The sequence below is a fragment of the Mus caroli genome, unplaced genomic scaffold, assembly GCF_978045245.1.
Source record: "Mus caroli unplaced genomic scaffold, Mus_caroli_1 scaffold_16, whole genome shotgun sequence".
Taxonomy (NCBI): domain Eukaryota; kingdom Metazoa; phylum Chordata; class Mammalia; order Rodentia; family Muridae; genus Mus; species Mus caroli.
In genome coordinates, this window is record NW_028227271.1 from 92,459,625 (window position 1) to 92,487,277 (window position 27,653).

Below are 27,653 nucleotides of genomic sequence, written 5' to 3' on the forward strand. Positions count from 1 at the left end.
ATCATTTCAGTACAGCATTTATAGAGCCGTACCATATACAAGCTATTTGCAAACGCAAAGCTCCGTGGATCTTGTCATTTATGTTTCATTGACACCTCATTCTCCTTCAGATCAGGCCCAAGCTGCATGGCATCTCACTGTGGCGCCATCTCCCTCTTTCAGGAGCATCCATTTCAGTATCTGTGGCGGCCCCTTTAAGGCCCTGGAAAGGGCCGGCTGGCGGTTGGGCGGCGAGGCCACGCCCCTTCACGTGGCCTTCGTGCCATTGGGCGGAGCCAGGGCCGCTAAGCTGCCGTCATTTCCGGCTCTCTGTCAGTCCGGAGTAGGCGAACGAGCGAGGGAGAGGTTTTTGGTCGGCCGGAGCGGAGCGTGAGTGCGTGGGACCCTGGGCCCATTCCTCGGGGCTGCGGCCAGGCCGACCCCAGGCGACCGTGGCCCCCTTCGCTCTCCTTGCCCGCCACGGCTGGGGAGAAAACCGGCAGGTCGGGGGGAGGGCCTCCGCTCTTGCCCGCGTCCCCGCGGGGCCTCGTGTGGCGGCCGCTCCGGGGAGCCGAGCCGAGGCGGTGGGCGCGGGCGGGCGAGCGGCGGGTGATGGCCGCGCGCCTCTCGGACTGGGTGGTGGGGCTCCGGGCGGAGGCGCTCGCGGTCTGCCCTGAGGCTGCGCTCGCCCACCCCTGCCCGGACCACCGTGCTCGGGAAGCCACCCCTTCCCCACCCTCGGGGGACGCTGGCCCCGCGGGGTCGAGGGGCGGGGGGCGCGCTCGGCAAACATGGCTGGGCTCCCGGGCGAGGAGAAAATGGCGCTGGCGCAAGGCCCTCCTCTTGTGCACGCTCTCGACGCCCCACGCCCCCTTCCTGAGGCCGGCAGTAGCCCCAGCCCTCGCCTTGGGGCTTTCGGGAGCTTCCTGGCCGCGACCCCCACGGTGCCCCGCGCCGGCTCGTCCTCGAGAGCCTCGCACTCTGGGATGTGTTCAGTACTCCCCAGCCCCGGTCACCGACTGATCAGTCTAAATACGGTCACCCCTTTTAGTTACCTTTTGCTCGAATTACGAAGCCCCCCTACCCCCGCCCCGGGCCTCCAAGAAACCACCCCAGTAAAGCCTCATTAAAGTTAAAAGTCCAAGTGTAGGGAACGGGACTGGCTTTAGTTCCCAGTAACAAACATTGTTTTCTTATTGGGTAGATTTAGGTTAGATAATGACGTGGTTCTTTGAAGTAATTTTAGTTCCCCAGAGAGCTTTTCGTAATGGGAGATAGATATGGCTGGCTGTTTGCAAGCGAAAGATTTATGTGCAATTCTCTCTCAAAAAACAGGCTTTGTGTAGTTGTGTGACCGAGCTAGCTTGGGAAACTTGATTTTGGAGGTCAGGTTGTGAAATGGAGCAATAGAGGAAAAGCGAAGGGGCTGGATAGGAGCCTTCTCCCTCCTGAGTTTCGTTATTACCCCTAACGGACTGGCCAGTTGTGTTCTGTAGAGTCGTGGGCAGGATTGGGATCGCCTTGACCTCCTATTTTGCACATTGAATGCCAGTTTGGTCTTTAGAGAGCTGGGTTATAATTTTTTTGATGTAGGAGGTAGGAATTGACGTATCTTTCTTTAGTATTTACAGAATCTTGTGCTTTTTTTAGGACCTTTAAGCCATATAGAAGTTAATAAGTTTATTTAGATGGAGAGAGCAGAAGATAGTTTGGTAAATAGCTTTTGCTACCTGGTTTTACCATTTGGTGTAAGTATCTTGAAAAGTAATTAGGGCTTGCCTAAGGGACTCCTTGAAATGTGGGTTAGACTGAGTAGTCTGCCCTTTGTTTTATGCAGTAAATAAACAGCAGGCTCTGCGCTGTGTGCCTGTCTGGTGAGTTTTGCCTTGCACATAAAGCGTTCACATTTTATATATTTCCCTAAGTAGAAAATCAGTGCAAAATTATTGTGAATTGTGTATAACATTGTGAACTCTGATTGTTGCCTGTTGTTTTGATAGTGTGGCCACAAAGTAAAAACTAGTGTATACAGAGCATGTAAAAGATGATTTGATTTATAAGGGCAAAATTAATTAGGTATTATGCTTACATGGGCAAGCTGTTTATGTTGGAGTTATCCCCTCATCTTAGTGTGAGTGGAATTATGTACATTTCTCTTGATTTTACAGTCATCATTCTCAGCTGCTTTCTTGTAGTCTACCCACAAACTTTATAACCCCTCTACAAAGCAGTTGTTAAAAAGACCCATTGACTTTGAGAAGGGTGAAGGAATGTGCACATGGCTTTTATTTCTTTGTCCTGACTGGGTTCAGAATAATTGGCTGTACTTGTTATTTGCAATTTAGACATGTGCTCTGTGTAACGACTCCAGTACCACAAAAAGGCAGAATGAGCTGTGGAAGTTAATTTTTTCTTTTGGTCTGGGAGAGCTAAGATGAAGGTACTAAAACACCTTGCAAATTATTCATGTGATGTCTTTTTCTTTCAGAATGCCTAAATCAAAGGAACTCGTTTCTTCAAGCTCTTCAGGCAGTGATTCGGACAGCGAAGTTGAAAAAAAGGTGACTTTTACTCTATCTAGTTCTTTTATAGAACAAAATGTATGATGCATTAATTGTTCCATAATGCTGACATTGGGTTTTGAAGGGAAAGGCCTGTCAGTCTTTTTAGATAGGTTTTGCTATGCATCCTAGACTTCTCCAACCACCTGTGATTTCCCTGGGGGGGTGGACGGGGGATGGGGAAAGGGGGATGCTGGGATGGTGCTACCGATGCTGGGCTCAAAATGTGAGAGAATCTGCAAGGGTAATTTTGTAAAGATAAATGACTGATGGATTCCTTGAGTAGAATATTAGATTCTAGTCTCATTTGCAGGACTTACATCATACTTAAGAGGTCTTTGTGTTGTACTTGGGGTTCAGCCTGGCAGCCCAGTGCATCCTAGGCAAGTACTTGCTATATCTTTAGCCCTCTTACTTTTTATTTGCAATAGGGTCTCAGTAAGTTGTTGGGCTGACCTTGTACTTTTGTCTTTCTCCCTCACCCTCAGGAGTAGGGACCCAGCTCAGACTAAGCAAGTCCTCCATTGAGCACCTCTAGTAACCAAGAGTCAACAGAAAAGCTTTCTTAGACTCTAGAGCACTAGAATTTTAATGAGACCAAAGACACTACTCACCATTATTTAGAAATCCATGTCATTCAAAAATCCAATTAATCTAGCCTGCTGTGGCGCCTCATGTGAGTTTGACCTCTCTGTTCTTCCACATGGTAGGAGAAGAGACCCCATTACAAGTTTGCCCTGTAACCTCATGTACCCACATACAGGCATCACAAGTACAACAAATACAAAATGATGGTAATAAAATTTCCAAAGCTCTGTCTGACCTATAGGTATAAGTCACTATTGGGCTGCATGGATTTTTGAATGAAAATATTAATGTTGACAGTTTCTCAGTCATTGTTCCTCTTTCTCCAAATTACTGAATTTTAGTTTTGGTACATTTTAACTTTAAAGGTTATTTGCTTTTAGTAAATAAAGTCATCCAACACAGCAAATACAAAATTACCCATTTTGTCAGAATAAGCTTTTTCTGTGTTAGGTGATCATTGTTTTGTCAGCTTCATTCCACTCACTTGATCACAGCAGTGAAGTGTGACGGAGCAGTTCACCTTGTGGTCAAGACTTCCTTCCACACCGCTGTGTCTTAATAGAAATTTATATCTGAGTAGACATTCAATCCTAGAAATTGAACACATTGTTTTCACCCTTATTTGTTTACTTGCTTTGTTGAAAATAAGTAATTAGTGCATCTGTGGTTTACAAAGTGTAAAAGCAGCAGGCAAAGCTAGTTATTGTAGTTCAGTTGGTAGTGTGCTGGCCTAGCACTCAGGAAGTCCCAGGTTTGATCCCCTAGCCATGGGAATGGAAGCAGGAGGGTCAGAAGTTCAAGGTCACCTGGGATACTGGGGACCCTGTTTTATTTATTTAAAGCAGCAACCCCCTCTTTAAAAAATTTTTTTTTTAAAAGTTTTTGTTATTGTTTAGGTTTTGTTTGTTTTTTTGGCCTCTGTACTGCCTAAGGGAATTCTATAGGAAAATTTAGGAAAGTTGGAGCCTATAAATGTACAGATAGACTATAGTATCATTTATAATTTTGAAATAAGGCTTCAAACATCATATATAGCTGTACTTGAAGTCTTTTCAGAACTTGTACAGTGTAGCCTCTAAGTTTGTGTAACTGACACTGAGGTTGCTTGCTGCATGCACCAGTCAGAGGATTGTCTTTTGCTTAGCTTGTCTCACAGTACTATTAATCCTGTAAACATTTACATTAGGTGCTTCCATAGTTTTCATTTCATAGCATATTATTACCCTAGCCTCAACAAATTTAATATATGTTTAGTAATATTAAACTAGTTTGTCCTTTCCACTAAGAAGGAACATGCCTGCCCTCTACTGTTTGGACTGGAAACTTAACATGGGTTTTTTAAAATTGTTAATTTTTTTAGCTTTTCTTCGCTCATTTTGAGAATGAGGTTATATGCAATTCTTTTATACGAGTGCTAATTCTAAAATATGGGGTTGAGTACAGTCTTACTACTGTCCATCATCAATTCTTAGTGCTGAAGAAGTTTGAGTTCTTGATTTTCCGTGCCTGGCATTAGATAGTAACTTCCTTTACCGAGGCGTCCTTTTTTTTCCTTTCCTCCTAAGATAAGAGTTAAATTATGTAGCCCTGACTGGCCTGGAGCTTGCTATGTAGTCCAGGCTGGAAGCATACATTCTTGAAAAAGTACAGATACCTTTTGGAGTAGACAAAGAATTAGTAAGTATTCAGTTTTAGTCATAAATATGTTGGTTTTGTTTTTTTTTTTTTTTTTTTTTTTTGTTTGATCTTCAGCTTTCCTGCCTCAACCTTAGTCAGGGTTACAGAATATACCAGTATACTTTGTTTTTAAAAACTTAAAATAACAAGAGGAAAGCTTCTGGTGGATTTGTGGTTTCCAAAGGTTTATACAGAAGTTATAGGCTGCTTGTCGTTCTCTTTCCAGAGAGTAGTGTGTGGGTTCTAGTTCACAAGATCACTGTTTTAACATGGGAGGGATCTGTGGAGATTATGAGAGTAGAGTGTAAAAATGCTATCATTAGTTATGTGAAGACTAGATTCATAGTTAAAACATTTTAATGTACATATTTTTCATAAGTCAAAAATTTGACTAACTTTTTAATGAAGTGTTTTGAACTTCACAAGTGTGTATTCTTGCCTGTTTTTCTTTTTAAGTTAAAGAGGAAAAAGCAAGTTGTCCCAGAGAAACCCGTGAAGAAGCAAAAGCCTGGTGAGACTTCTAGAGCACTGGCATCCTCCAAGCAGAGCAGCAGCAGCAGAGATGACAACATGTTCCAGGTAGAGTTGGAGGGCATTGAGTCCAGTGGGCAGATCCTGATATAGAGCACACCAGCCTTCCCTTGTAATCCTCTTGACCAGAGTAGGAAGTGAGGGTGATTTGTTCAATTCTGGGCTAGTGGTAAAAGTCTAGAAGTCTAGTTTTACTATATTTAAATGATACAATTCCAAAGGTTACAGAAAGCCAAAAAAAGATTTAGAACTATATATTTGGGAAGCAAATTTGAGTAAGTAGGATGAGTATTTGACGGGAAAGTATAAATTTGATAGTATTTGAGAGAAATGGCCTAACTTAGGCTTCATAAGAAACAGAAGGCTGGGGACAATAGCGTATGGGTACAGACAGTGCTGGGTTAGCGTGTTTAGACCAGGAGTCTGAGCTTAAGGAAAGGGGCATCAGAGAGAATAGATGGAGTGACATGGGAACCCCAGGGAGGGCTGCTGGGTGTCTTGACTTTGTTAAAGTGTTTGTAGCAATTCAGAATTTGCTTCACTGCAAACACTGACTGGTGAGATGAGGCATTGTGAGTAGATGATGCTGTGAGATTGTGGAGGCAGTTATATAGACTTTCATTTGTATTGATAAGGGAGAGAGTGATGATTACAAAGACGGTGATGAAGAAAGACCAGCTGTAAGGTAGACCTGCCAGCAAATGTGGCCACTGAGGACGATCTCCTGTAGCGCCTTGGGGGCTTGGCTGGGAATTATTCTTGTTGGCTTTTACATGTGCTCAACTAAATAGCCAACCACCAAAGAACACAAACCAGAGAGAGGAGGCGATAGCAGCTTATGAGAGATTTGCAAATGAATGATGAGAGAAGAAAGGATGTGAGTAGATAAAGTGGTGAAAGAAAACTAAAAGTAGTAGAAGAAAGAAATAGACAAAAAGAAAATGTAGATTAATTAGTTATAGGTTTCAGTTCTTTGACTTCAGTATAATTTCGGGGCAAAGGTTGGTTTGATAGAGAATATAGGTGAAGGTATGTGATGAGGAATTTAAAAGAATGCTGTTATTGGTTCAAATGGATAATAAGTTGGATGCTTACTGTGCTCTATTTCATTCAGGCTTTGCCAGGTCTAATAATCCACGTGGAATGTGATCTGTAACCTTGTGGAATTTAAGGGAACCATGATTACATATGCATAGTAAAAATGACAATAGGTCCTGAGAAGTAGTGGACAGATTGAGAGAGTAGGCATGAGAATCTCATTAAAAGGATAAGACACCTAAATCTTGAAACGTGATGGTTAAGCCAGCGGTGCAGTGTGTGGACAAAGGGAGCATTTTCAAGAGTAGGAAATTGGGTTCATATCTTGAAGTGGGAAGGAGCTTGAGTTGTGTATGAATTACAGAGCCTTTGTGGTTGAAGCCTGGGAAGTCTTGCAGATTATCAGAAGTCTGGTGGGGATCTTCCAGGGCCATTTGACTTTTAAGTACAGCGAGTAACTGGGGCAGGATAAGTATAAAATTGACTAGAGTATTTTGTAGTGTTTGTAAAGAAGGGCTTTGGAATATCCAGTTTTATAACTGTATCTTGGCTTTTCTTTTACCATTCATGCTGTGTGCTTTCCTTTCTACCTCTGGCCTGGTGGGGTGGGGGAGTCTGAGATGAGGGTCTTTTTGTTTGTTTGTTTGTTTTTAATAGCCCTGGCTTACTTGGAAGTCACTATATAGAATAGGCTAATTTGAGGTCTTAGCAATCCTCCTGCCTCTCCTCAAGAGCAGAGGCTCTTGCATTACCATGGCTTTTCAAAGTTGTTTTTTGGTAGAGATTTTTGAGAAATGAGGTTTATTTTTAGGGGATGACTTTTTTTTTTCTCACTAATTAAAAAAGAGCTTTGGTTCATTTTTTGTTGGGTTTCTTGAGACAAGGTTTTTTTTTTTTGTATGGCCCTGGCTGCACAGCAGAGCTAGTTTTAGACTCACAGAGATCCACCTGTAGCGTACACCTACAATTTTGCCTGTTAAGACTTTTGTCTTAGTCAGTGTTCTGTTGCTGTGAAGAGGCACCATACAACTCTTAGAAAAACATTTAATTGGAGCTGGCTTACAGTTCAGTGGTTTAGTCCCTTGTCACCATGGCAAGAAGCGTGGTGGCAGGTAGGCAAATGTCTTGCTGGAGAGTAGCTGAATTCCACGGGCAGCCGGAATGGAGAGACACTGAGTGTGGCTTGAGCTTCTGAAACCTCAAAGTTCACTCCCACTTCCTCCAAAAAGACTGCACCTACTCTGACAGGCCAGGTGTCCTAATCCTTTAAAATAATGCCACTCCTTAAGAGCCTAAGGAGGCCATTTTCATTCAAATCACAACAGCTGTCCTTCCTTTGAATACTGTGGATCTTTCCTAAATAACTTGGTGAGTTTATTAAATGCATGTCCTATTTTTGGGCTGCATTCTTAATTCTTGACCTATGTCTGTCTGCTTTAGTACTACACTTTACTTTCATTTACTGAATCTAGAAAGTGGGAACATTCAAAAACCACATAGCTTGTGTTAAGCCACCAGTATATATAAGGTTTTTTATTTGTTTATTTTTTAAAAAACGACAGGGTCTCCGTATGTAGGCCTGTCTCTTAGCTACAGTTTTTGTTGCTGTGAAAAGACACTGATCATGGCAACTCTATGTGTAAAGGAAAACTTTTAATTGGGGCTGGCTTTTATAGTTTCAGAGGTTTTAGTCCATTATCAGCATGGTGCTGTGCAGGGAAGGCATGGTGCTGGAGGAAGAGCTGAGAGTTCTGTATCTTAATCTGAAGGCAGCAAAAGCCACACTGGGCATAGCTTGAGTATGAGACCTCAACGCCCACCTCTACAAGTGTGTACAGGGTTGCAAGATATTTGATCACACTGTGAACCCTGAGATTGTATTCACTGGAAAAACCTGTTTTTAGTTGTGTGGCTCAGCCTTAGCATATGCCTTTAGTCAAAGCACTTGCTGCTTGAATATTGTAAACAGGATTAAACAAAATCAACCATAGGTCAAGAGGCAGAGCAAGTGACCAACTGACAGGAAGTGAGCATAGGATCATTAAGAAACATAGAGGACAAGAGGAGTCAGGAGGACAGAAATGCACAAGAAGAAGGGAGGGACATTGAGTTTGAAGGAATTTGACATGGTGTGAGAGAGAGGGCATTCTGGTGGGACTTTGGCTGAGGAGGAAGGTCAGTCAGCTGGGTGCTTTCTCTGCCTCTCTGAGCGAGCAGTTTTCCACCCCAGCACCTGGCTCCCAAGACTTCATTGGTAAAATCAAATGATTGTGATTTTGTTTTGTGTGTTTTGCTTTTTGTTTTTTTTTTGTTTTTGTTTTTGTTTTTTTTTTTTGGTTTTTCGAGACAGGGTTTTTCTGTATAGCCCTGGCTGTCCTGGAACTCACTTTGTAGACCAGGCTGGCCTCGAACTCAGAAATCCGCCTGCCTCTGCCTCCCGAGTGCTGGGATTAAAGGCGTGCGCCACCACGCCCGGCTTTGTTTTTGTTTTTTTTAAACCAACAACAGTACACACTTCCTCCAATAAGGTCATACCAACTCTAACAAGGCCACACTCCCCAGTAGTTGCAGTCCTGTGGGCCAACCATTCCAGCTCATTGGTAGCTAGCTGTTTCTGTTCAGCCAGCACACCCTGGGTAGCCTGGAGCTTGCTATGTGTAAACCAAGCTAACCTTGAACACAGCTAGCTGCCTGTTACTGCCTTCTGAGGTGTTTTACTTTTTGATTTCTCTGAGTTTACTGCATTAGACTGTAGGCATCTCATTTAGGTTGAATCAGATTGTACTGCTGTTATTTCACTTAACATAACGCTATAGCATGGACAGGATTGCCTATATAAAGACTGAATAGTGTTCCATTGCATGTGTAAGCCATGTTCTCTTTGTGTCCTCATCTAAGGATGGACTTTTGGGTTTCTTCTACTTCTAACTATTATGAATAGTGTAATTAAGATCTCTTGGGAGACTCTACTGCCAGTTGTTTTGGATGTGCAGTTATGTGCCGCAAGTGTCAGTCAATTGAACACATACATATAAGTGAGGATACTATAGGATTGGTACCATAGTGTGTAAGTTGTCTTACTAAGTACATTCTGATGCTCACACAGGAGAATCTTCTGAGTATGCATTTCTCAGAATATGTCTGGTCTGTTAAGTATATGCTTTACCCTCAAAGCAGGATTATTGGAACATTATGTTTCTATTTTTGTCAAAGGACATCCATTCTATTTACTGTGTTTTATTAATATTCATAAATTTTAAAGTGAGACTGAAGAAAGATAGCTCAATAAGCAGAAATGCTTGTACAAACATGAGGACCAGAGCTTTAATGCTCAGCATCCCCCTGAGGTAGTTGGATTTGGCTGCAGATGGCTATAATCCCAGCACTGAGGGGCAGAAATGACAGATCCTGAGTACTCTGTGGTCTGCCAACTTAACAGTGAGAGATCTTTTCAAGGCAAGGCAGAGAATGATAAAGACACTTGAAGTCATTCTCTGGACATCATATGTGGACATATATGCACGCACTCACCCCCCCAATTGCAGTTGAATACTTTTTCCAGGATTATAAGTGCAAGTTGTGAATATAAATTCAAAACCTCTCTTTATGCATTTTCTTTCTCCCTCTCTGCTAGATTGGAAAGATGAGATATGTCAGTGTTCGGGACTTCAAAGGAAAAATTCTAATTGATATTAGAGAATATTGGATGGATTCAGAAGGTGAAATGAAACCAGGAAGAAAAGGTGAGGTTTTATTTCTTCAGTTTGATGTTAATGCTGATTGAATGCTTACCTTAAGTTGTTACAGGGAATACAGGTTAAGGATTGGCCTTACTCGGTTGATCCTCTTATAATCAGTTTGTAATGAAACCTAGGAAAACAGCATCCTATTGTCACGTTGAAGTGATCGCTAACTTTAACTTCATTTTTATCAGTTCCTAGGCAGATTAGGCATTACTTTAGAAACTGTAAAATGAGAAGTAGCAAACTCCTGGGTTTAGTGTTTGCTTGGGATTCAGCTCTAGCAAGATGTTCTTTAATACAGAGTCCTTAAAGGTCTCTGTCCCCTTAGTATTGGTGCTCTGCCCAGTTCAATCCTCTTAGCATGTAGAAACAGTTCATTCTGTTACAAAGTAGCCAGAAAGCATGTACCAACTTGTATTTCGTTTTCTTGTGACAACATAGGAGATAAAAGCAACTTAGGGAAGAAGGGTTTATTCTGACCCACTCAGAAGGTGGAGGGCAGCTGCTCACGTGGGGCCCAGCCAGGATGTGGAGAGATGAGTGTGCTGGGGCTGGGCTTGGTGTCAATGAGGCCTTAGGCGGGTGGGGCCACCCACATCCAGGGCAGGTCTTCTTTCATCAGTTTAATCTGTCCACAGATACTTGTGGACACTCACAGAGGTGTGTTCATAATGGTTCTAAATCCATCGAGTTGATGGTCAAGATGAACTGTTAACTTGTGCTCCAGGGAGCATAGACAAAGGCATGCACACAGTAGAGGGGGACTGGCTGAGAAGAGGCAGGCGATGGACAGGAGTGGGAAATGGGGCATAGCGAGGGAGTGGAGGGTGAGATACATTATATACACACAGGAAAATGTCAGGTGAAACTGTTGTACATGGTCATGCTGATAAACTTTGAAAAAGATTAACACTTACACTACCTAAATTTATGTAGTTCTATGCTCTGGGTTGATTTAGTTTACGAAATGCTTTCTTGGGCCAGTAAGGTATGGTCCCTCAGCAGGTGAAGGCACTTTGTGCCAATAGGACCCAGGACCCATGAGGTGAAGGAGAGAATGGATACTACCTATACTGTGGAAAACTCTGTGGCGCAGGGGGCCCATACATGTATGCATGTGTGCACCCATTCAGTGAATAAATGTGTATTCTTTTTTAGTAAAAGGAGAAAAATGCGTTCTTCTAGTACTATTCTGCCCACTGTTAAAGGTGACACTTTGTTGATGCAGTTTTCAAGTGTGTCTTAGAAGCTTTCTTTTTTATGTTTACTGATTATTTCTGTCTGCAATTTTATTCAGGATTTTCCACAGTGGCTAATCCTTGATTTCATTTTTGCATATGTTTCCTAAGGAATTGACTTAGCCTCACAGGCTTCCTTCTTGCTGCTGCCTATTGCATTCTCATGGTCCCTCGGCAGTTTTCTGAAAAATACATTGTTTGCACACGTGTATGGATGTTAGATTGAGGTTTCATTGTACCTGATTTAATATATTATAACCACTCTTTGATGTGTAAGTCATATTTACTGATTAAGAAACTGAGTCTAGGAAAGGCAGCTAGGGATGGTGAAGCGGAGTGTCGCTCTTGATAGCATGATTCCAGAGTGCACCCATACCCATCTGAATTGTGCACTCTGCCATGCCCATTTTGAGTCACTTTAAGGAGTTTCCCAAAGTGGAATGGATGCTGATGGAAGAACTCAGCACAGAGCTAAACACATTGAAATTTGGTGGAAATATGGAACAAATGTTGGAAGAGACAGGATGTAAAACTGCCAATGTCTTATGCTAAATCTGGTTCTGTATATGTTTGTGACATATCTTCAGATTTTTACTGGTACTTATTGGTCAAAATAGGCATTATGTAGATGCACTGTTGGAAGTTAAACTGTATATAAAATTGAACCTATGACTAACATGTAAGATTTTAATATCAATATAGATCGCTCATAAAACTTCATTATTCTGGTTGCCATTCAAAAGGCAGCTGGTGTAATAGAGCGCGTATGTGGCGTGCCTGAGATCTGGGTTTTGTTCTCAACACTAAAAATCCACATAAGTGAAATGACAGTTTTGATTCAAATATTTGTATATATCAAAATCTCCCAAAAGGCTTGATTTTCACCTTGTATTTCTTAAACCTTGTTTAGGTATTTCTTTAAACATGGAACAATGGAGTCAGCTGAAGGAACAGATCTCTGACATAGATGACGCAGTAAGAAAGCTGTAAAATCTGAGCCATATCAAACCTGTACTGTTGTAGTTGTCTTTTTACATTGGCTTTTGTTTTCTAAATGTTGTTTTCCAAGCTGTTGTATATTTGGATTGCAGAACAATTTGTAAGACAAATACTTTTTTTTAATGTGCATTATTAAAATGTTCTAAGTGAAGCTAATTGTCAAGTTTATTAAAGAGGATTGCTTTGTGCCCCCTACCTAGTGTAAAATAAAGTCAGATCATTACAATCTTTACTGTGGTACCCTTTTTTGATCAAAAAAACCCTAGTTACTGTTTAAGGCCAAAAGAACAACCTTTGTAGGCACACTGTTGAGTCCGCTTACATTCAGAAGGATTTGCATTACACTGAGTTTCTTAGATTGCTTTGTGAAATGTATACTCAGCCTTTTTCTTTCCAACCAGATTTACTGCGTTTTCCTCTCCAGGACTTCTCCCAACCACAATAACTTATCTTTTCTTTAGTTCTCTTAGTGCTCAAGTTTAAATCACTCTTTATTCAGGTAGATTACGCTTATTTAGAAAGTCAAACTGTCAGTTTTGTTGCCTCCTAAGTCTACTGTGTTAATTATTAGCAGGTGTCTGTTTGGCAACATGACTTAAATGAGAACTCCAAGCAAGTGTATGTCATTATTCATAGTGCTCTGTGTAGATGTTGCTTAGTCTACAGAACATAGTGACTTTGATGTCTGATGAGCTGTCACTCAGTAAACATTTGTGCTAGGGTGATGGTTATAAAGTCAGATATTAAACTAGATTAGACTTGTAAAAAGTGTGAAACTTACTGGCCTACTGTTACATTCTAATAATGTGTGGATTCTATGTCGTCAGATGTGGCATGTGGGCGGTTTTAGAGTTGACTGTTCTACAGTTAATCTGGACAAGAGACTTCCAGACTTGATGTTAACTAAGTTTGATAGACATTTCCATTTCAATTGTGATGATTAAGCAAGCAGACAGGCACATGTTTTAGGGACATTGCTCCAATGAAAAGGGCATAGTGTTCTGAGGGGAAATGTTTGCAAAGGAAAGTCACCACACTGAAGGGAGCTAGCCCGTGATGAGAAAGGGACTTTCTTGAAACTAAATGTTGTGCACATGATATGTTGGTGATAACATTAAGATGGGTCTACGTAGAATAATAGCTAACAAGGACAATTTATAGACGTGAAAAAATGCTGCCACTAAGGGTTGCCGTATCAGAATTGCACTGTCGTACTAACACTGAGTCCTACTGTCTAAGCATTTTATAGAACTGTTAAGGATTAAATTTAAAAAACAATCTGCCAGGCCTCATGTGGTTGACTGTCCTCCCCACAGATATTCTTTAGGTAACTTTTTAGTGTGTTACTCCAAATTGATATATATATATATCAAAGGGTTTAAGATACATACCATAGCTCATTCTTGAGGGACGATCCTCTTATAATGTGTTGCATTTCATTGATTTTATAAAGTATTCCTTATTTGTCATTTAAAGAAAGGATACTTAGAACATAAGACTGGTGCAGATGAGGAGAGAATAACAGGTAAATTCCTGAGGCCATGTGTTCTATGTACATTTCAGCTGTCCGCTTCAGAGATCTGCAGAGATCTGCTGTCTGCTACCTAGGCATTGCTAGCTGCTTAGCATAATAAAATCTCCATGTGGAAAGCTTTCTCGGGCATAATTTGTTAGGTTGATAGCTAAATACATTCACTAATGTTATACCAGAGTTGTTACTCTTTTTCTTTGTGTGTTGGAAAAGGAAAATTGAGTTAAAAGAAGAGGAAGGACTTTTCAGATTGAAAAGAACGGGTACAGTCCTTGTATTTTGCGTTCAGATGCCTTTATCCTCAGTGCTGTGGTGAAGTGCCCTGACAGAAGCAGCCAAGGGAGAAAGGGTTTATTCTGACTCACAGTTGCAGGTTCCAGTCCGTTGTTGCATAATCACAGTGGCAGGAGCTCCAGACATCTGGCCACATGGCTCCATAATCAGGAAGCTGAGAGCTGTGATTGCATGCTCAGTTCCTTTCTGTCTCATTTAACCTGACTTAGCCCAGGAGCTGGAGTTGGCCACAGCAGGCAAGATGATTCTCCAGACATGCCTAGAGGCCTATCTTTTGGGTAGTTCTAGATTCTGTTGAACTAATAACCATCATAGTAAGTTTTCTCCCAGGAAGAAGGCTTGACATTTTAGGGCATAAGTATCTTATAATTAGATCTGCTGCCAGGTTTTGCCCTTTAATATGCTCCATAGCAAGGCTTCCAAATGGGTTTTCCTCTTAGGGTAAAAAGCCTTTGGCCAATTTCCATAGTCACGGAAAAAGAAAAACTCAGATTTTCTTTGGTTTGCTTCACAAATGCCTAAAATCTTGAGAAACACTACCTCCTTACCTAGTCAAGACGCCGTGATAACCAGTCTGTTCTGCGTAGTGTCTTGGAGTCAGCAGCGTGGGGGAAACCGTGGGGGAAACCGTGGGGGAAAGGGGAAAGAGCATCCTGGTCTGGCTGCAAAGGGAGGAAGGGATTGAACGGTTATGTAAGCGTTCCTGACAGGAATGCTAGCACAGAGCTTGCCATAGAGCTTGTGAACGGCTTCAGAACTGTTGAATTATATTTAGGTATCTTTTCTGGATTTCTTTGTGGTTCACTTTTTATAGAAATTAATGTAGTGAAACACTAAAGATTTTTTTTTTCTTAAGAAAAGCATTTTTTCCAGATAAACTATAATGTAAACATGCATCTAGTGAGAAGTATGTGATTCTGTAATTGTGGAATGACTGTATGCTTTGTTTAGTACATCTTCCGTGGAGGTGTCAATGAACCTATTATTCCACCTGTGAATATTTTAAATGTTGAATAAAAACAAGAAACACACCCTTTGTGTTATCCCATGTTCACATACCTGAAGATGGAGTGAGTTCACACACCTTCATCTGTAAGTAACGTTTCTCTGGATGTTCTAGAATCTGTACTAGCTTTTGAGTGTTAAATCTGAAGACTTTGGGGACTTGGTGTGGGATTATTTTTTCCATCCACTTGAGCCAAATGGGGAAAAAATATGCAAATGCCAAGGAGTGCACAGCATCAAGTTTTTATCCTGCAAATGCTGTGCAGTCTGATGCTTTGGTATGTGTCTTAGTCACTGTTGTCACCATGACCAAGTCAACTTGTATAAAAGAAAGTCTTTAATGGGGCTTGTTTACAGTTTGAGAGCTTCAGCCCATCATGTTCATGGCAGGGACCATGGTAGCACTCAGGCAGACATGGTGCTGGAGAAGTAGCTGAGAGTTCTACATCCATATGTGTTGGCAGCTGGAGAAAAGATACTGGGCCTTAGTTGGGCTTTTGAAACCTCTAAGCCCTAGTTACACACTTCATCCAACAAGGCCACACCTCCTCTATCAAGAACACACCATCTAGTCCTCAAGTAGTGCCACTGCCAGCTGACTAAGCACTCAAATGTGTGAGCCAGGCTCATCCAAATCACCACAGTGCACTTGTATTTTCATTTATAAAATCCCTTTCATCTTGTCAAGTTGTAGTACGCAGCTATGTAGAGAGCTTGTTCACATTTTTATGAACTTCAGTAGGGAGAGACACATGGAGAGTAACTTAGGAGGTTTATGCGACTTTTAGCCTTAGATTTTAAAACGTGGACTTAAATGTCCTGTCAGAAGGGGAAAATCAAAGTAGTACTTGAGCTTCCTGTAGTCTAGGTGAAGAAGTTAATAGGATCACGGGTTTTACACACATGCAGTAAGTCAGGTTTTACATACATGCAGTAAGTCGGGTTTTACACACATGCAGTAAGTCGGGTTTTACACACATGCAGTAAGTCGGGTTTTACACACATGCAGTAAGTCGGGTTTTACACACATGCAGTAAGTCGGGTTTTACTCGCATGCAGTAAGTCGGGTTTTACACACATGCAGTAAGTCGGGTTTTACACACATGCAGTAAGTCGGGTTTTACACACATGCAGTAAGTCGGGTTTTACACACATGCAGTAAGTCGGGTTTTACATACATGCAGTAAGTCGGGTTTTACACACATGCAGTAAGTCGGGTTTTACACACATGCAGTAAGTCGGGTTTTACACGCATGCAGTAAGTCGGGTTTTACACGCATGCAGTAAGTCGCATGTGCTTGCTTACTAGACAGTGGTCTGTGGCTGTCCATTTAAGACAGGCCTCTGCCCTCCTGCCTTACATACGGTCTCCAGAGCCCATAGTCTCTAGATTGAACTCATTTTAGCGTTGGACTAATGGTGATCTGACCCTGTTTGTTCCTATGTTTTATTACAGGCTTCTTAGAGTTTGTTGCAGGCTTCAGTTTATTCTAACAGAGAATTGAGAGTATAGAAAATGCCTGAAATGAGAGCAAAGTTTTATTGGCAAGCAGTATAGACTGAGAGGGGTCCCAGAGCTGGAAGAGCCCCTAATGAGAGGCTTAGTTCCAAGTACCCACTTGTGGTGACCCCCTTTTCTCTCGTCTGTTGGCCCTATGGTGTTCATGTGTCCTTTCTGGCATGGGGCTGCGTTTCACTGCTGCAATAGGGCCCTCTGCCGGGGCACATGCCCAGACTACTGCTTGTTAGTTGGGGTCCTTGAGCCCACTTCATGGTGTAGTGAGGAGGGAGAAATTAACGCAGGTGAAAAGGGGAGTGGGTTGCCCTCTCCCCTGGGCCCGGGGCTCCTGGATCACTACTGTAATTAGGTGATGACATATACCATTCCTTTCTCTGATTCTGACAGTGCACTTTGCCTCTGAATCTCAGGTGGAGACAATAATATTCCTTGTTTCAGAGAAACTGGACCAAGTAGTTCTACCATCAACCTAGAACACATCTGAAATTGTGTGTTGTAGAAAATGCTAGGATGTTACAGTTTTAACTGTCCTGTCGATGGATTTAGCTTCCGGCCTAGTTTTGTTTAGTTTCCTATTGCTGTGATATTAATACCCTGGCAGAAACAAGGGAAAAATGCTTTGAATTTGTTTGGCTTAGAGTTTCAGAGTGAACATCATGATGGGGAAGACGTGTGGCAACAGGTAGGGAAGGCACAGGGACAGGAGTAGCAATCTGGCTGGTCACAGTGCATCTAAGGTCAAGAAGCAGAGCAAGAACAGCAAGTGGGCCACACTAAGAGGACGGGCACTCAGTGGGGAGAATGGGGGCAGTTGAGGGAGTTGCGGGGAGGGATAACACTAAGGATGTTTGAGAAAGCCATTTGGAAATCATGCTTTCTAAATTTACAAATACATCTATATATACAAGAGTTTAGCTGGAACTACCCTACGTAGGTTGATTAAAAAGTCCAGTGCCTAGTATGGGATGCCTCTCCTTGAGTTGTTGGGCAGGTGACCCTCCCACCCACCACCACCAAAAAAAAAAAAAAAAAAAAAAAAAAAAAAGGCTGTTGCTCTTGTTTGCCCAGCCCATCAGAACTTGGTAAGACCCCGCTGCTGAAGACATCATATTTGGTAGCAGGATGTGGTGAAATCTCTGGCCAGCTTTCATAGTACCAGAAAGTGCAATGTAGGCTGTAGGGGGTAGGGGGCGTGAGTCAGCAGTTTTACTTGAACTGTGAATTCTGGGAGCTACAGTAGTGACCATTGTGCCAAGATAATGGCTATGGGTGCAGCAGTGACATGTTACAGGAGTCACCATGGGTGCAGTAGTGACATGTTACAGGAGTCACCATGGGTGCAGCAGTGACATGTTAGAGTAGTCATCATGGCTTTCAGGTTGGAGTTAAGGCCCAGTGCCTAGGAGGAAGTGTTATCTGGCCAAGAACTAATGGCTAAGAGGTTCCAAGTCCCCACTGTTGCGCACCATAGTGGATGTACTACTGCTGTTCTGCTAAAGGGTCAGAGTAGCAACGTGTCCTTTAAATTTGCTTCTCCATACCTCTAAATTAGAGCAGCTCTGTCTTCATCGGAGAAGTCTCTTTGTGCAGTAGACACTGGTTAATGCAGAAACTCCTATCTGACCAATACAGACATTACCTGGGGAGCGCTCAGTCGTAGATAGGACATCCACGTATAACACCCCTTTCCACCGGCTTGACATGTCTAAGTAACCCTGTCAGCACAAACTGGACTAGGTAGGTTATAAAAGAAATGAAGTTAGGATGGGGGTAGATTTGGGAGGAGTTGGGGGTGGGATGGCTATGATAAATGTTATATGCAGGTATGAATAAGTATACTAAAAGTGAAAGCCAAACCTTAAAGCCTTCCTCCAGCAAGGAGCTACCTCCTAAAGGCTACATAACCCCCCCAAAGAGTGACACCAGCGGGGACCAAATGTTCAAACACATGAGCCTATGGGACAAATTTCATGTCCAAAACACAACAGCTTTATTTTCTAAAAATGCACATTGCTATAAGAATGGTAAGAGAACACTTAAATACTCCCTTCCTCAGACACCCGTTCAAAACAGTCATTTCCCCAGTGTCTTCTAGGGAAAGCTTTCAATCTAGGATTGGGGATCGTTTAATTATGCCTTTTGATTTATTCTGGGAATTTTTTTTTTTCTTGATGTTCACAACTGTCATTTCTGAGATTTCCTAAGTGAGGTTCACTGGAGCTGATGACACGTGGAGGAAAAGTGGAGGCTGTTCAAATGAGGGAGAAAGCCTGTAGTTGGAAAAGTAGGCTGTTAATTAGGTGGCCCGAGTAGGCTGTAGAGGCGTGCAGGGCACGGGTGGGCATCCGAGGGGAGTAAGAGCTTGCCTGCCTTCTTTTATCACACACTTAAGTTGAGTCAGCTGGTTTCACGTTTCTCTCCTTGTGGGTTGCCCTGGCGTGACTTCTGAAATGCCACCCTAGACCATCAGCACGTTTTTATGCCTCAGGTTTGAAAGTGTCTCCTGGGGTTCAAGTTTGAATACTAACCCACTAAAAATACTCTCAGAAGCCCCAAGGCTTTCTTCAGAGATGTTAGTAACAGGATTTTTGTTACCTAGGCATCCATACCCCCATTCATGTAACCCGTGAACTCTGCTGCTTTTGAAGATGAGAAATGGCTTCTTGCTCATTCTACAGCCATTAGTTACTAGGCAGAGGAGACTCTTAGAAACTCTTGATAATTCAGCACATTTGAGTCCTCATGGTGGTCCCTGAAACAGAAGCCGCTTTCATCCGAAAAGCAGCTCAGAAAGGTTGATGGTGTACACATTAAAGATGAACCCGAATTGCATCCAAGACTGGACTTGCTAACTTATTTTTGTATTTATGTGCTTCCTTTTTTGGGTCAGGGTCTCACTGTGTAGCCCTCGCTGGCCCAGAACTCACTACATACACCAGATGGAGTCAGCAGACATCCACCCATCTCTGCCTCCAGAGCAGAGCCAGGATTAAAACCATGCATCACCATGCCTGGTCCACAGCTTTCCCCCTGTCTTTTAAAAACGGTAGCAGTAATCAGGGATGTGTGGGAGGGTACAGCTTAAGAATGCGTAGGATTCCTTCCTCTAAGTGTTGAAAAGTTCAGCTAGACAGGTTTGCCTGCTACCTTTGTATAAGTATCCCTTACTGTCAGCTGCCCTGTGGGGAGCCTGTTACATACATAGATGTGGGTTAGGAGTCCACATTTATTGAGAACAGGGCTAGAGAAGCATGGGTAGCAGCTGTGGGGCATTTATTTTTCCACCCGATTTTCACTCTCTGAGAAACGAAAAAACAAAACAAAACAAAAAAACCAGACAACATTTTGTACAGGAAGAAGTCGAGGTCTCCAGAGAATCGCTGATGTGGTCCAAATAGCAAAAGTGGCAGGGGTGGGATTTGAACTTCCATCTTTTAACTCCAAACCTTAAGCCCGTATTTACTTATGTCCTTGTGTAGCAGGCACAGGAGGATGGCAGAATTTTTAATTGATGTAGCAATGGACTTTATTGAAGTAACCCTTGCCCTAGTTTTCACTGTTGAGAATAAAGAGCTAGGATTAGCACCTGGCCTGGCGAATCTTGCTGGGTTTCTTACATCCATCTCCCCACTGCTGCAGAAACAACAGTTGTCCACACTTCCACCTCCAGCTAGCTCAGATGACCCCTTGCTGATCCATTAAACCAGTAGTCTTTAACCTGTGGGTCTCAACCCCTTTGGGAGGTTAGGTATCAGGTATTTTCAGTACAATTCGTAACAGTAGCAAAATTACAGATAGGAAGTAGCAGTGAAGTAATTTTTATAGTTGGGGGTCACTACAAGAGGAGGAGCTGTGCTGCAGGGTTGAAACACTAGGGAGGCTCAGAACCACTGCTTTAGGCGAAACCAAGAAAACCGACTGTGCTCGTAAGATTCCATCCTGGCCAGACCTCATGAAGGAGGGCCAGGAGGAGCTGGCCTTGAACTAAGGGCTGTGGTGGCTTTTGTCTGGTCTTGGCCGATTGCCGGGTACCCTGTGCATTGCGACTATAAAAGCTTAACCATTAGTGAAGATGATGCTGGCGAAAAGAAGGAAAGTGCTAAATCCCTGACCTCGCTCCCTCTGTCCACTTCTACACAAATGATTGTGAGTCGGTCCACCACTGGCTCTGGACTCAGAGGCTCTTTACGGTGGGTGAGCGTAGGATGCCTTCTGGAACCCTTTCAGATTCGCTCTTCATCTCTCCTATCTGGCCGGCTGCCCAGGATGAACGTCGTAACACACTTTCCCCCTTTCCAGCCGTGGTCCGTGTGGATCCCTACGGGGAAATCAAAGGGAGAGGCGTGAATTTAGACATTTGTCTCTCCAGCCGGGCTCCCTGCTCACCTTGGCTCCCTGTGAGTCTCAAAGAACTGCGACTTCTTCAGTTTCCAACGTAGTTCCTTTAGCCACCCTGTTCTTTTGGACCTAATACATTCAGGGGTGCACATGTTTTAATATTGCTTACTATTCTTCATGGTCTCTATGAAGTCCTCTCCATTAGTGAGGGTTCTCTAGAAAGGCAAAAGGAAGTAAGAAGACTTACTAGGAAACCTGCCTCACAAAGTTACAGAGGTCGATTTTTAAAAAACAAACAAACAAACAACAAACAAACAAACCAGGATCTCACTGTGTAATCCCAACTGGCCTTGAAACTTGCTACATAGATCAGGCTGGTCTTGAACTCACAGAGATCCGCCTGTTTCTGCCTTCAGAGTATTGGGATGAGCATCTGCCTGATCATTGAGCTTTAAGATCCTACTTAGGGCCACAGACTGGAGAAGCAGAGAAGCAAGGCTTGAAGGCCCTACGACCAGGGCTAATGGTGAAGCTTTCTGGTCCAAGGCTGGAGGGCTAAGACCTAGCGTTGCCATGTCCAAGGGCAAAGGAAGATGGTGTTCAACTTCAGGAGGAGAAAGGGGAGCGACAGAGGAGAGCATTCATCCCCCACCTGTGTTTTTGTTAGGCTGATTGTGTGGTGCTTACCCTTTTTCAGAAAGAGAAAACCTTCCTTCTCTTCTGGAAATGCTGTCGTATTTAGCCAAGTGAGTTAGTTACTCCTACTCTAGTCCAGTAGGCACTGCAGCCAGATAGCATGACCTCGGTAGACCTAGTTGCTGTGGTTAAGCAGGTGGGATTAAAATTTTAGACACTTCATCGGAATAAAGGTGTGCAAGGAAAGAAGAAAATAATCACATAGAAATAAGAGTTAGAAACATTTATGACATCTTTGAATTACTCTCCCAGTGGTTGTAGAGCAGCTGTGGACCGGGTCAAGGGTTGGCTTGGCTGTCAGGGCAAACACTGGTTCAAGTGACGACAGTGGTTGGAAGGAAGCTGGGAGCTTTTGGTCTGGGAACTTCAAACCTCCCACAGGAGCAAGTGTCATGCCTCCCCTTTCCCCTTAGCAAGACATATCCCAGCAGCTGCTGTCCCTTCAGGAGTGAGGCCTAAGGTATTATTGTAGGTAACGAAAGAAGGAATGCTAAGCTTTCTCCAGTCTGTACTGAAGAACCTTGGGAGTTTTGTGAGCCCAATGCCTCTACTAAGGAAGTAACACCACAGATGGCCCCTCTCACTCTAGTGTGGAGAGAGGACTTTTAGTCCAGCAACATGGCTGCTCTGGCAAGGGATCACATCGAAAGACCTTCTAGGTCTGTGATCTGGCTGGACTACAGACATGCCCTTAGTACACACCTTTAATTCCAAAGAATGAAGGTAAAGTTGGTTTGTAGACGAAAACAGCCACGTTTGAAACTGTTGTATAATTGAGGGGCAGACAAAGTGACAGGTCATAGAAAGATTTGACAGAATGCGTCAGAGATAGGATATACCCAGCTCATACAGGAACAGCATAGGAGAGGCTACTTAAGAGCAGAGAGAGAGAGAGAGAGAGAAACTCATCTCATTCCTTGATCTGAGGAAATAAAAGTGACCATTACACTAGTGTTTGTTTCTTTTTGAGATAGAGTCTCATGTGGTTCAGTCTGGTCTTGAACTTGGTACGTAGTAGAGGAGGACCTTAAACTTATGACTTACGCCTCCACTTCAAGGGTGCTGGGCTTATAGATGTGCATCATCACAGGTAGTTTATGTGCCACTAGGGCTTGGGGCTCTGTGCATACGAGGCAAGCACTTTGTTAAGACAGACAAACCCTGACCCTTACGCTTCACTGTACTAGACACTTGGATTCTTTTGTCCTCCCTCAGTTACTTTGGGCTTGGTTTTACATTCATAAACTCCAAACCTATGAGAAAATTGAACAAATGGTTATAGGAAACATATTCTTCACTTGTTATTTCACAATGTTTTTTGTCTTGCTGTTTGAAAATAAATTGTAGAAATATCTACGCACACACGTATGTGTCCATGTTTTTGCTGAAACAGCTTGGAGGTTAAGTACTTTTCCAAAACCGCCTGTAGTGGTTTGAATGAGAACGGTCCCCCTTGGTCTAGTTGGTGAAGAAGCGTTTGGGGAAGGATTAGGAGGCCTGGCCTCGCTGGAGATAATGCTACTAGAGGTAGGCTTTGAGAGTTCAAAAGCCCAGGCCGGTCTCAATCTCTCTGCCAGATGGAAGCCCTCAGCGATTGTTCTAGTGGCATGCCTGCCTGGGCTAGCCTTTTCTTCTTTTGAGACATATTTTCTGTGCGGCCCGGAGTAACTTCACATTCACAAGCCTCCTGCTCAGTCACCCAAGTGCTGAGATTTCAGGTTTGCCCTGCTATGTCTGGCTTCAGTTTATGACTAGTTTACGATGAGGTATACAGCTTGCGAGTAGCCAAATGGAAGGGTTGGCCGAGCATCTTTGTCTTCCCTGAGGGCTCCCGCTCCTGACACCATAGTATTCGCCCACACAGGTCTGGAAGTTACCCCCATGTAGTACATTTCTGTGGAGTGCCTTAGTTCTTTCCCCTTTAACGTGATTCGACACTCCGGCAAAAGCAACTTGAGGAAGAAGGGTTTGTTTTAAGGTTACAGTTGGCAGAGTGTGTTCCTACCATGTGCAACCCGCAAGCTAGGTTGCAAGGTCACCTGAGCAAACAAGGTGGAAGTCTGAAACGTGGCCAGGGCAGATATACAGGCAGGAAATGGGACTCCTGGTCCCAGGCGCCAGTTGGAAGCCTTATTGCAGGAGGTGGTGGCACACTTGGCTATCGGCAGGTTCCATTCTCCTCCCTGTCTGGTGCAGTCGTCTTCGAGGAAGCGTCTGTTGACAAGGTCTTGATGATTTATTAAAGCATCAGGCTGAAGAACTACTGTTGCTGCTCTTCAGGTGGACTCTTCAGAACTCGAGTCTCTATTTGTGACTGGAAAATTTGGACTCTTGCTTTTTTTTTTGTAGCTCCAATAGATGTTTAAACATAGGTGTGGCCTATGAATGGCTGCCTAGGAAGCCAGCCGTATCGTGAGCTATGAATTAATACTGTGTACAGGGAGTTTCTTGATGGATTTGGATCACACACTCATGAGAGCTCCGTGCAAGGAATCTGGAAAGTTCGTGCTGTGTCACACTTGAGACAGCTCTACCGCAGCTCAAGGAGCACGCAAGCAACAGGGAGACGGTCCTGCAGCACCACCTGGTGGCTAGGAAGGGGATAGAACGGTGAACACACTGGTCAAACTGGTGCTCGGGACCAGAACAGAACACAGCAAATATTATTAGATGAAAAACAAATAAACAAACAAACAAAAAATAACGACATAATTCTTATTATTAAACCCGTCAAGCTCTAACACTTCAGTTAATATAATTTCAATAAAAAAAGACAAGGAAAAAGAAAGCTGACCAATTTGTTCATAAAACGGATGGGAAAGTTGGAGTGTAGTGGCCACATCTTCATTATAAACGCTCTGATGTAATTTTGAAACAAATGCCATAAATATAAATATTTACTGTAACAAATGAACTTGCTTCTTTTTAAAATGTATCTAATTTAGCTGAGTTTGGTGGCACATGGCTGTAGTCCCTGACATTTAGGAAGCTGAGGCAGCGGGACTTTGAGTTTGAGGTCAGCCTGGGTTACATAGTAAATTCCAGGCTAGCCTGAGCTACAAGAGGAAGACTTTCAAAAAAAAAAAAAAAAAAAAAAAAGCAAACCTGGGGAAAAGATCCATTATATATTAAATTGATGACGTTGCCACCTATGGGGATAATGTATGTTTTGAAAACCGTGGCAAAGAAATTGGCTCACAGGGTAGATTTAGCACAAGCTGAAAACACTTTAAGGGCATCCTTAGCAAACAGAGTATTAATTTTAAAATTTTATGTAGAACGAACAAGTCAGGCTACATGCATTTTCATAAGTTATCTCTAATCTTGGATCAGCCAGCTTGAGTAACTTTTATCCAGAATACATTTGTCTCTCCTCAAGCTCTAGCTTGCAACGTAATCGAGTACTCCTATCCCTGTTAGATTTTCAGATGAGTGAGCCTCAGATTATGTGGTGGTCAGTTAGCTTTAGTGCAGTCACTGGGTAAATCACCCCTACTACACTTCTCTCGCGAGGCTGGCTACTCCCCAACTCTGCTCCCCAGATACTTGCTGTTTGAATCTTTCCAGGCTATTTCTGCTCCAGCCGTCTAACCTGGCAGACCCTTTGACTCTGCCGCGTTTTCCTGGTCCATCGAGTCTAATGGAGCTCTCTCTCCTCTCCCTTCTTCTTTCTCCTCTGTGCTTCTCTCTCGCCCCCTTTCTCCTTCTCCTCTTGGTCCCTGCCTGTGATCCCTGCCTGGTAACATAAACCCTGCCTCTTCCCACTCTCCCCAGTAATTTACCAGTTTTATTTAACCTATGGATTTAAATTGGGGAACAAGGTTTACCCAACAAAGGCTGGCATATGTGGGAATTCTTGGGGCAGCCAGATCTTGGAGTATAGAATTTAGCATTTGAATGCACAGCAGCACCAGGCCAACCCCCAACCATTACTTGTTTTGGTTCTTAGATATTATTTGCCACTGAAAAATATGTTGTGTGGAACTCTTAAAATAATTGAAAATACTGAATAAACAGTTTAGAAATGGAATTTTCTTATGTGTTGGAAGAAGGCCTTTTTTCCCCTCCGTGCTCCCTTTACCTTTTAAACAAATTTCATTTTTAGTGGTAGTAGATGAACTGAAATAAATGCACAATTTAAACAAAATTATAGAAACTCGGTGTCATCAAATAGCCTAAGGTGTTCACTTTTTTGCCAGAAGGTGGCAGCAAAGCCACGGTCAGACCTTGGATAAAAGTTTTAAGTGTCATCACTCAGTGGAAAAACCAAACCAAACTAAATGGAAAGCAAAACCAAGAACAAACTAGACAAACAATGGGGTACCACCTGCTTATTCTATTCATAGTTTCATAAGTCCTGTTTTAATAATTCAGTATTGCTTTTAGGCTCTAAAATAAGCCTAATCCTTACCTCCTAAACATGATAAAATGGGTGCTTATTATTTTGACTTTTCTTTTTTCTTTTGAGACAGGGTTTCTCTGTGGAGCCCTGGCTGTCCTAAAACTAGCTCTGTAGATCAGGCTGGGCTGGAGCTAAAGATCTGCTTGCCTCTGGTGCTGGGATCAAAGGTGTGTGCCACCCCTGCTTGGTGAGTTAGAGACTTTTTTTGACTTATTATTATTATTTTTTTTAAAGGCACCCAATGTGAACACTTTTCTCCACAGAAGTAATGTCATGGGTTGATTTCTATTCACTTTTTTTAATAAAAGATTTTTAATCTATTTATTTTATGTATATATGAGTATACTGTAGCTGTACAGATGGTTGTGAGCCATCTTGTGGTTGCTGGGAATTGAATTCAGGACCTCTGCTCATTCTGGCCCTGCTCACTCCAGCCCAAAGATTTATTTATTTATTATATCTAAGTACACTGTAGCTTCAGGCATACCAGAAGAGGGCGTCAGATCTCATTATGGATGGTTGTGAGCCACCATGTGGTTGCTGTGATTTGAGCTCAGGACCTTTGGAAGAGCAGTCAGTGTTCTTATCCACTGAGCCATCTCACCAGCCCGACTTCAATTTTTTTTTATTGTATTTGTTTAGTATGCACACACACATGTGCACATGAATGAGAGGGAAAGAGAGAGACAGAGATACAGAGATACAGAGAGTACACAAGCATGCCTGCCCATGTCGCAGCGAGCATGTGGAGGTCAGAGGACAACTTATGGACGATGGTTCTCTTCTTCCACAGTGCAGGTGTCGGCAAGTGCTGAGACATGTCTCTGGTCCCATAAACAGAATGATCTTATTTAATTACTTTGTGTTTTGAGAGTTTATTTGGAGGGTCTATTAAGAGATGAAAGCTACTTGAATACCCTTGGCCCTCCTGTACTGGGGAAGGTGCAGCCAACAGAATGGCTTTGGAAGGGATACCAGCCTAGCTAGCCAGATTAGTCAAAGCAACCCTGGCAATCAACAGAGTGACAGATGCTACAGCCAGATCACTCTCCAATCCTATTTAATTACTTAGGAACCCCCCCCCTCCTGCAAGCTATGAGCTAACGGCACACAACATTGGCCCAAGCATCTTTTTTTTTGTTGTTGTTGTTTTTTGTTTTTTTTTGTTTTTTCAAGACAGGGTTTCTCTGTGTAGCCCTGGCTGTCCTGGAACTCTCTCTGTAGACCAGGCTGGCCTCGAACTCAGAAATCCACCTGCCTCTGCCTCCCAAGTGCTGGGATTAAGCATCTTAAATAATAGATTTGAAGTCGTTTTAGTTTCCTCTTTATGAGCTCTTTCAGCTGAGCAGTGGATTATAGACCACGAGGAGTCATGTTCATCAAGATACACTGTCAATCTGGTTATGTTTGTAACTGTTCCTGGGAAAGTATTCCCAGTGTAGGCGAGAGCTCTTCTTCTCATGTGTCAGGTTAGCTGTCTTACGATGTCATCCTGCGAATGGCACATGGGGTTT

The 27,653-nt window shown here is 42.9% G+C and overlaps 1 protein-coding gene across 1 annotated transcript; it reads left to right on the plus strand.

The window, feature by feature from the left end:
* Positions 1–250: 250 nt before the first annotated feature.
* Positions 251–12,584, plus strand: Sub1 (SUB1 regulator of transcription). The gene is made up of 5 exons (XM_021183527.3): positions 251–369; positions 2,468–2,540; positions 5,262–5,384; positions 10,009–10,117; positions 12,266–12,584. Exons 2-5 carry the CDS (start codon positions 2,469–2,471, stop codon positions 12,343–12,345), a joined length of 384 nt encoding a protein of 127 aa, XP_021039186.1. The 5' UTR covers positions 251–369; position 2,468; the 3' UTR covers positions 12,346–12,584.
* The last annotated feature ends 15,069 nt before the right edge of the window (positions 12,585–27,653 follow it).

What these genes read in the sequence shown, in the direction of transcription:
- Sub1 (XM_021183527.3), top strand. Translation starts at nt 2,469, where the DNA reads ATGCCTAAATCAAAGGAACTCGTTTCTTCAAGCTCTTCAGGCAGTGAT. An exon ending in GAGATGACAACATGTTCCAG is followed by an intron (nt 5,385 to 10,008) that starts GTAGAGTTGGAG and finishes CCTCTCTGCTAG; the next exon opens with ATTGGAAAGATGAGATATGT. An exon ending in AATGAAACCAGGAAGAAAAG is followed by an intron (nt 10,118 to 12,265) that starts GTGAGGTTTTAT and finishes AACCTTGTTTAG; the next exon opens with GTATTTCTTTAAACATGGAA.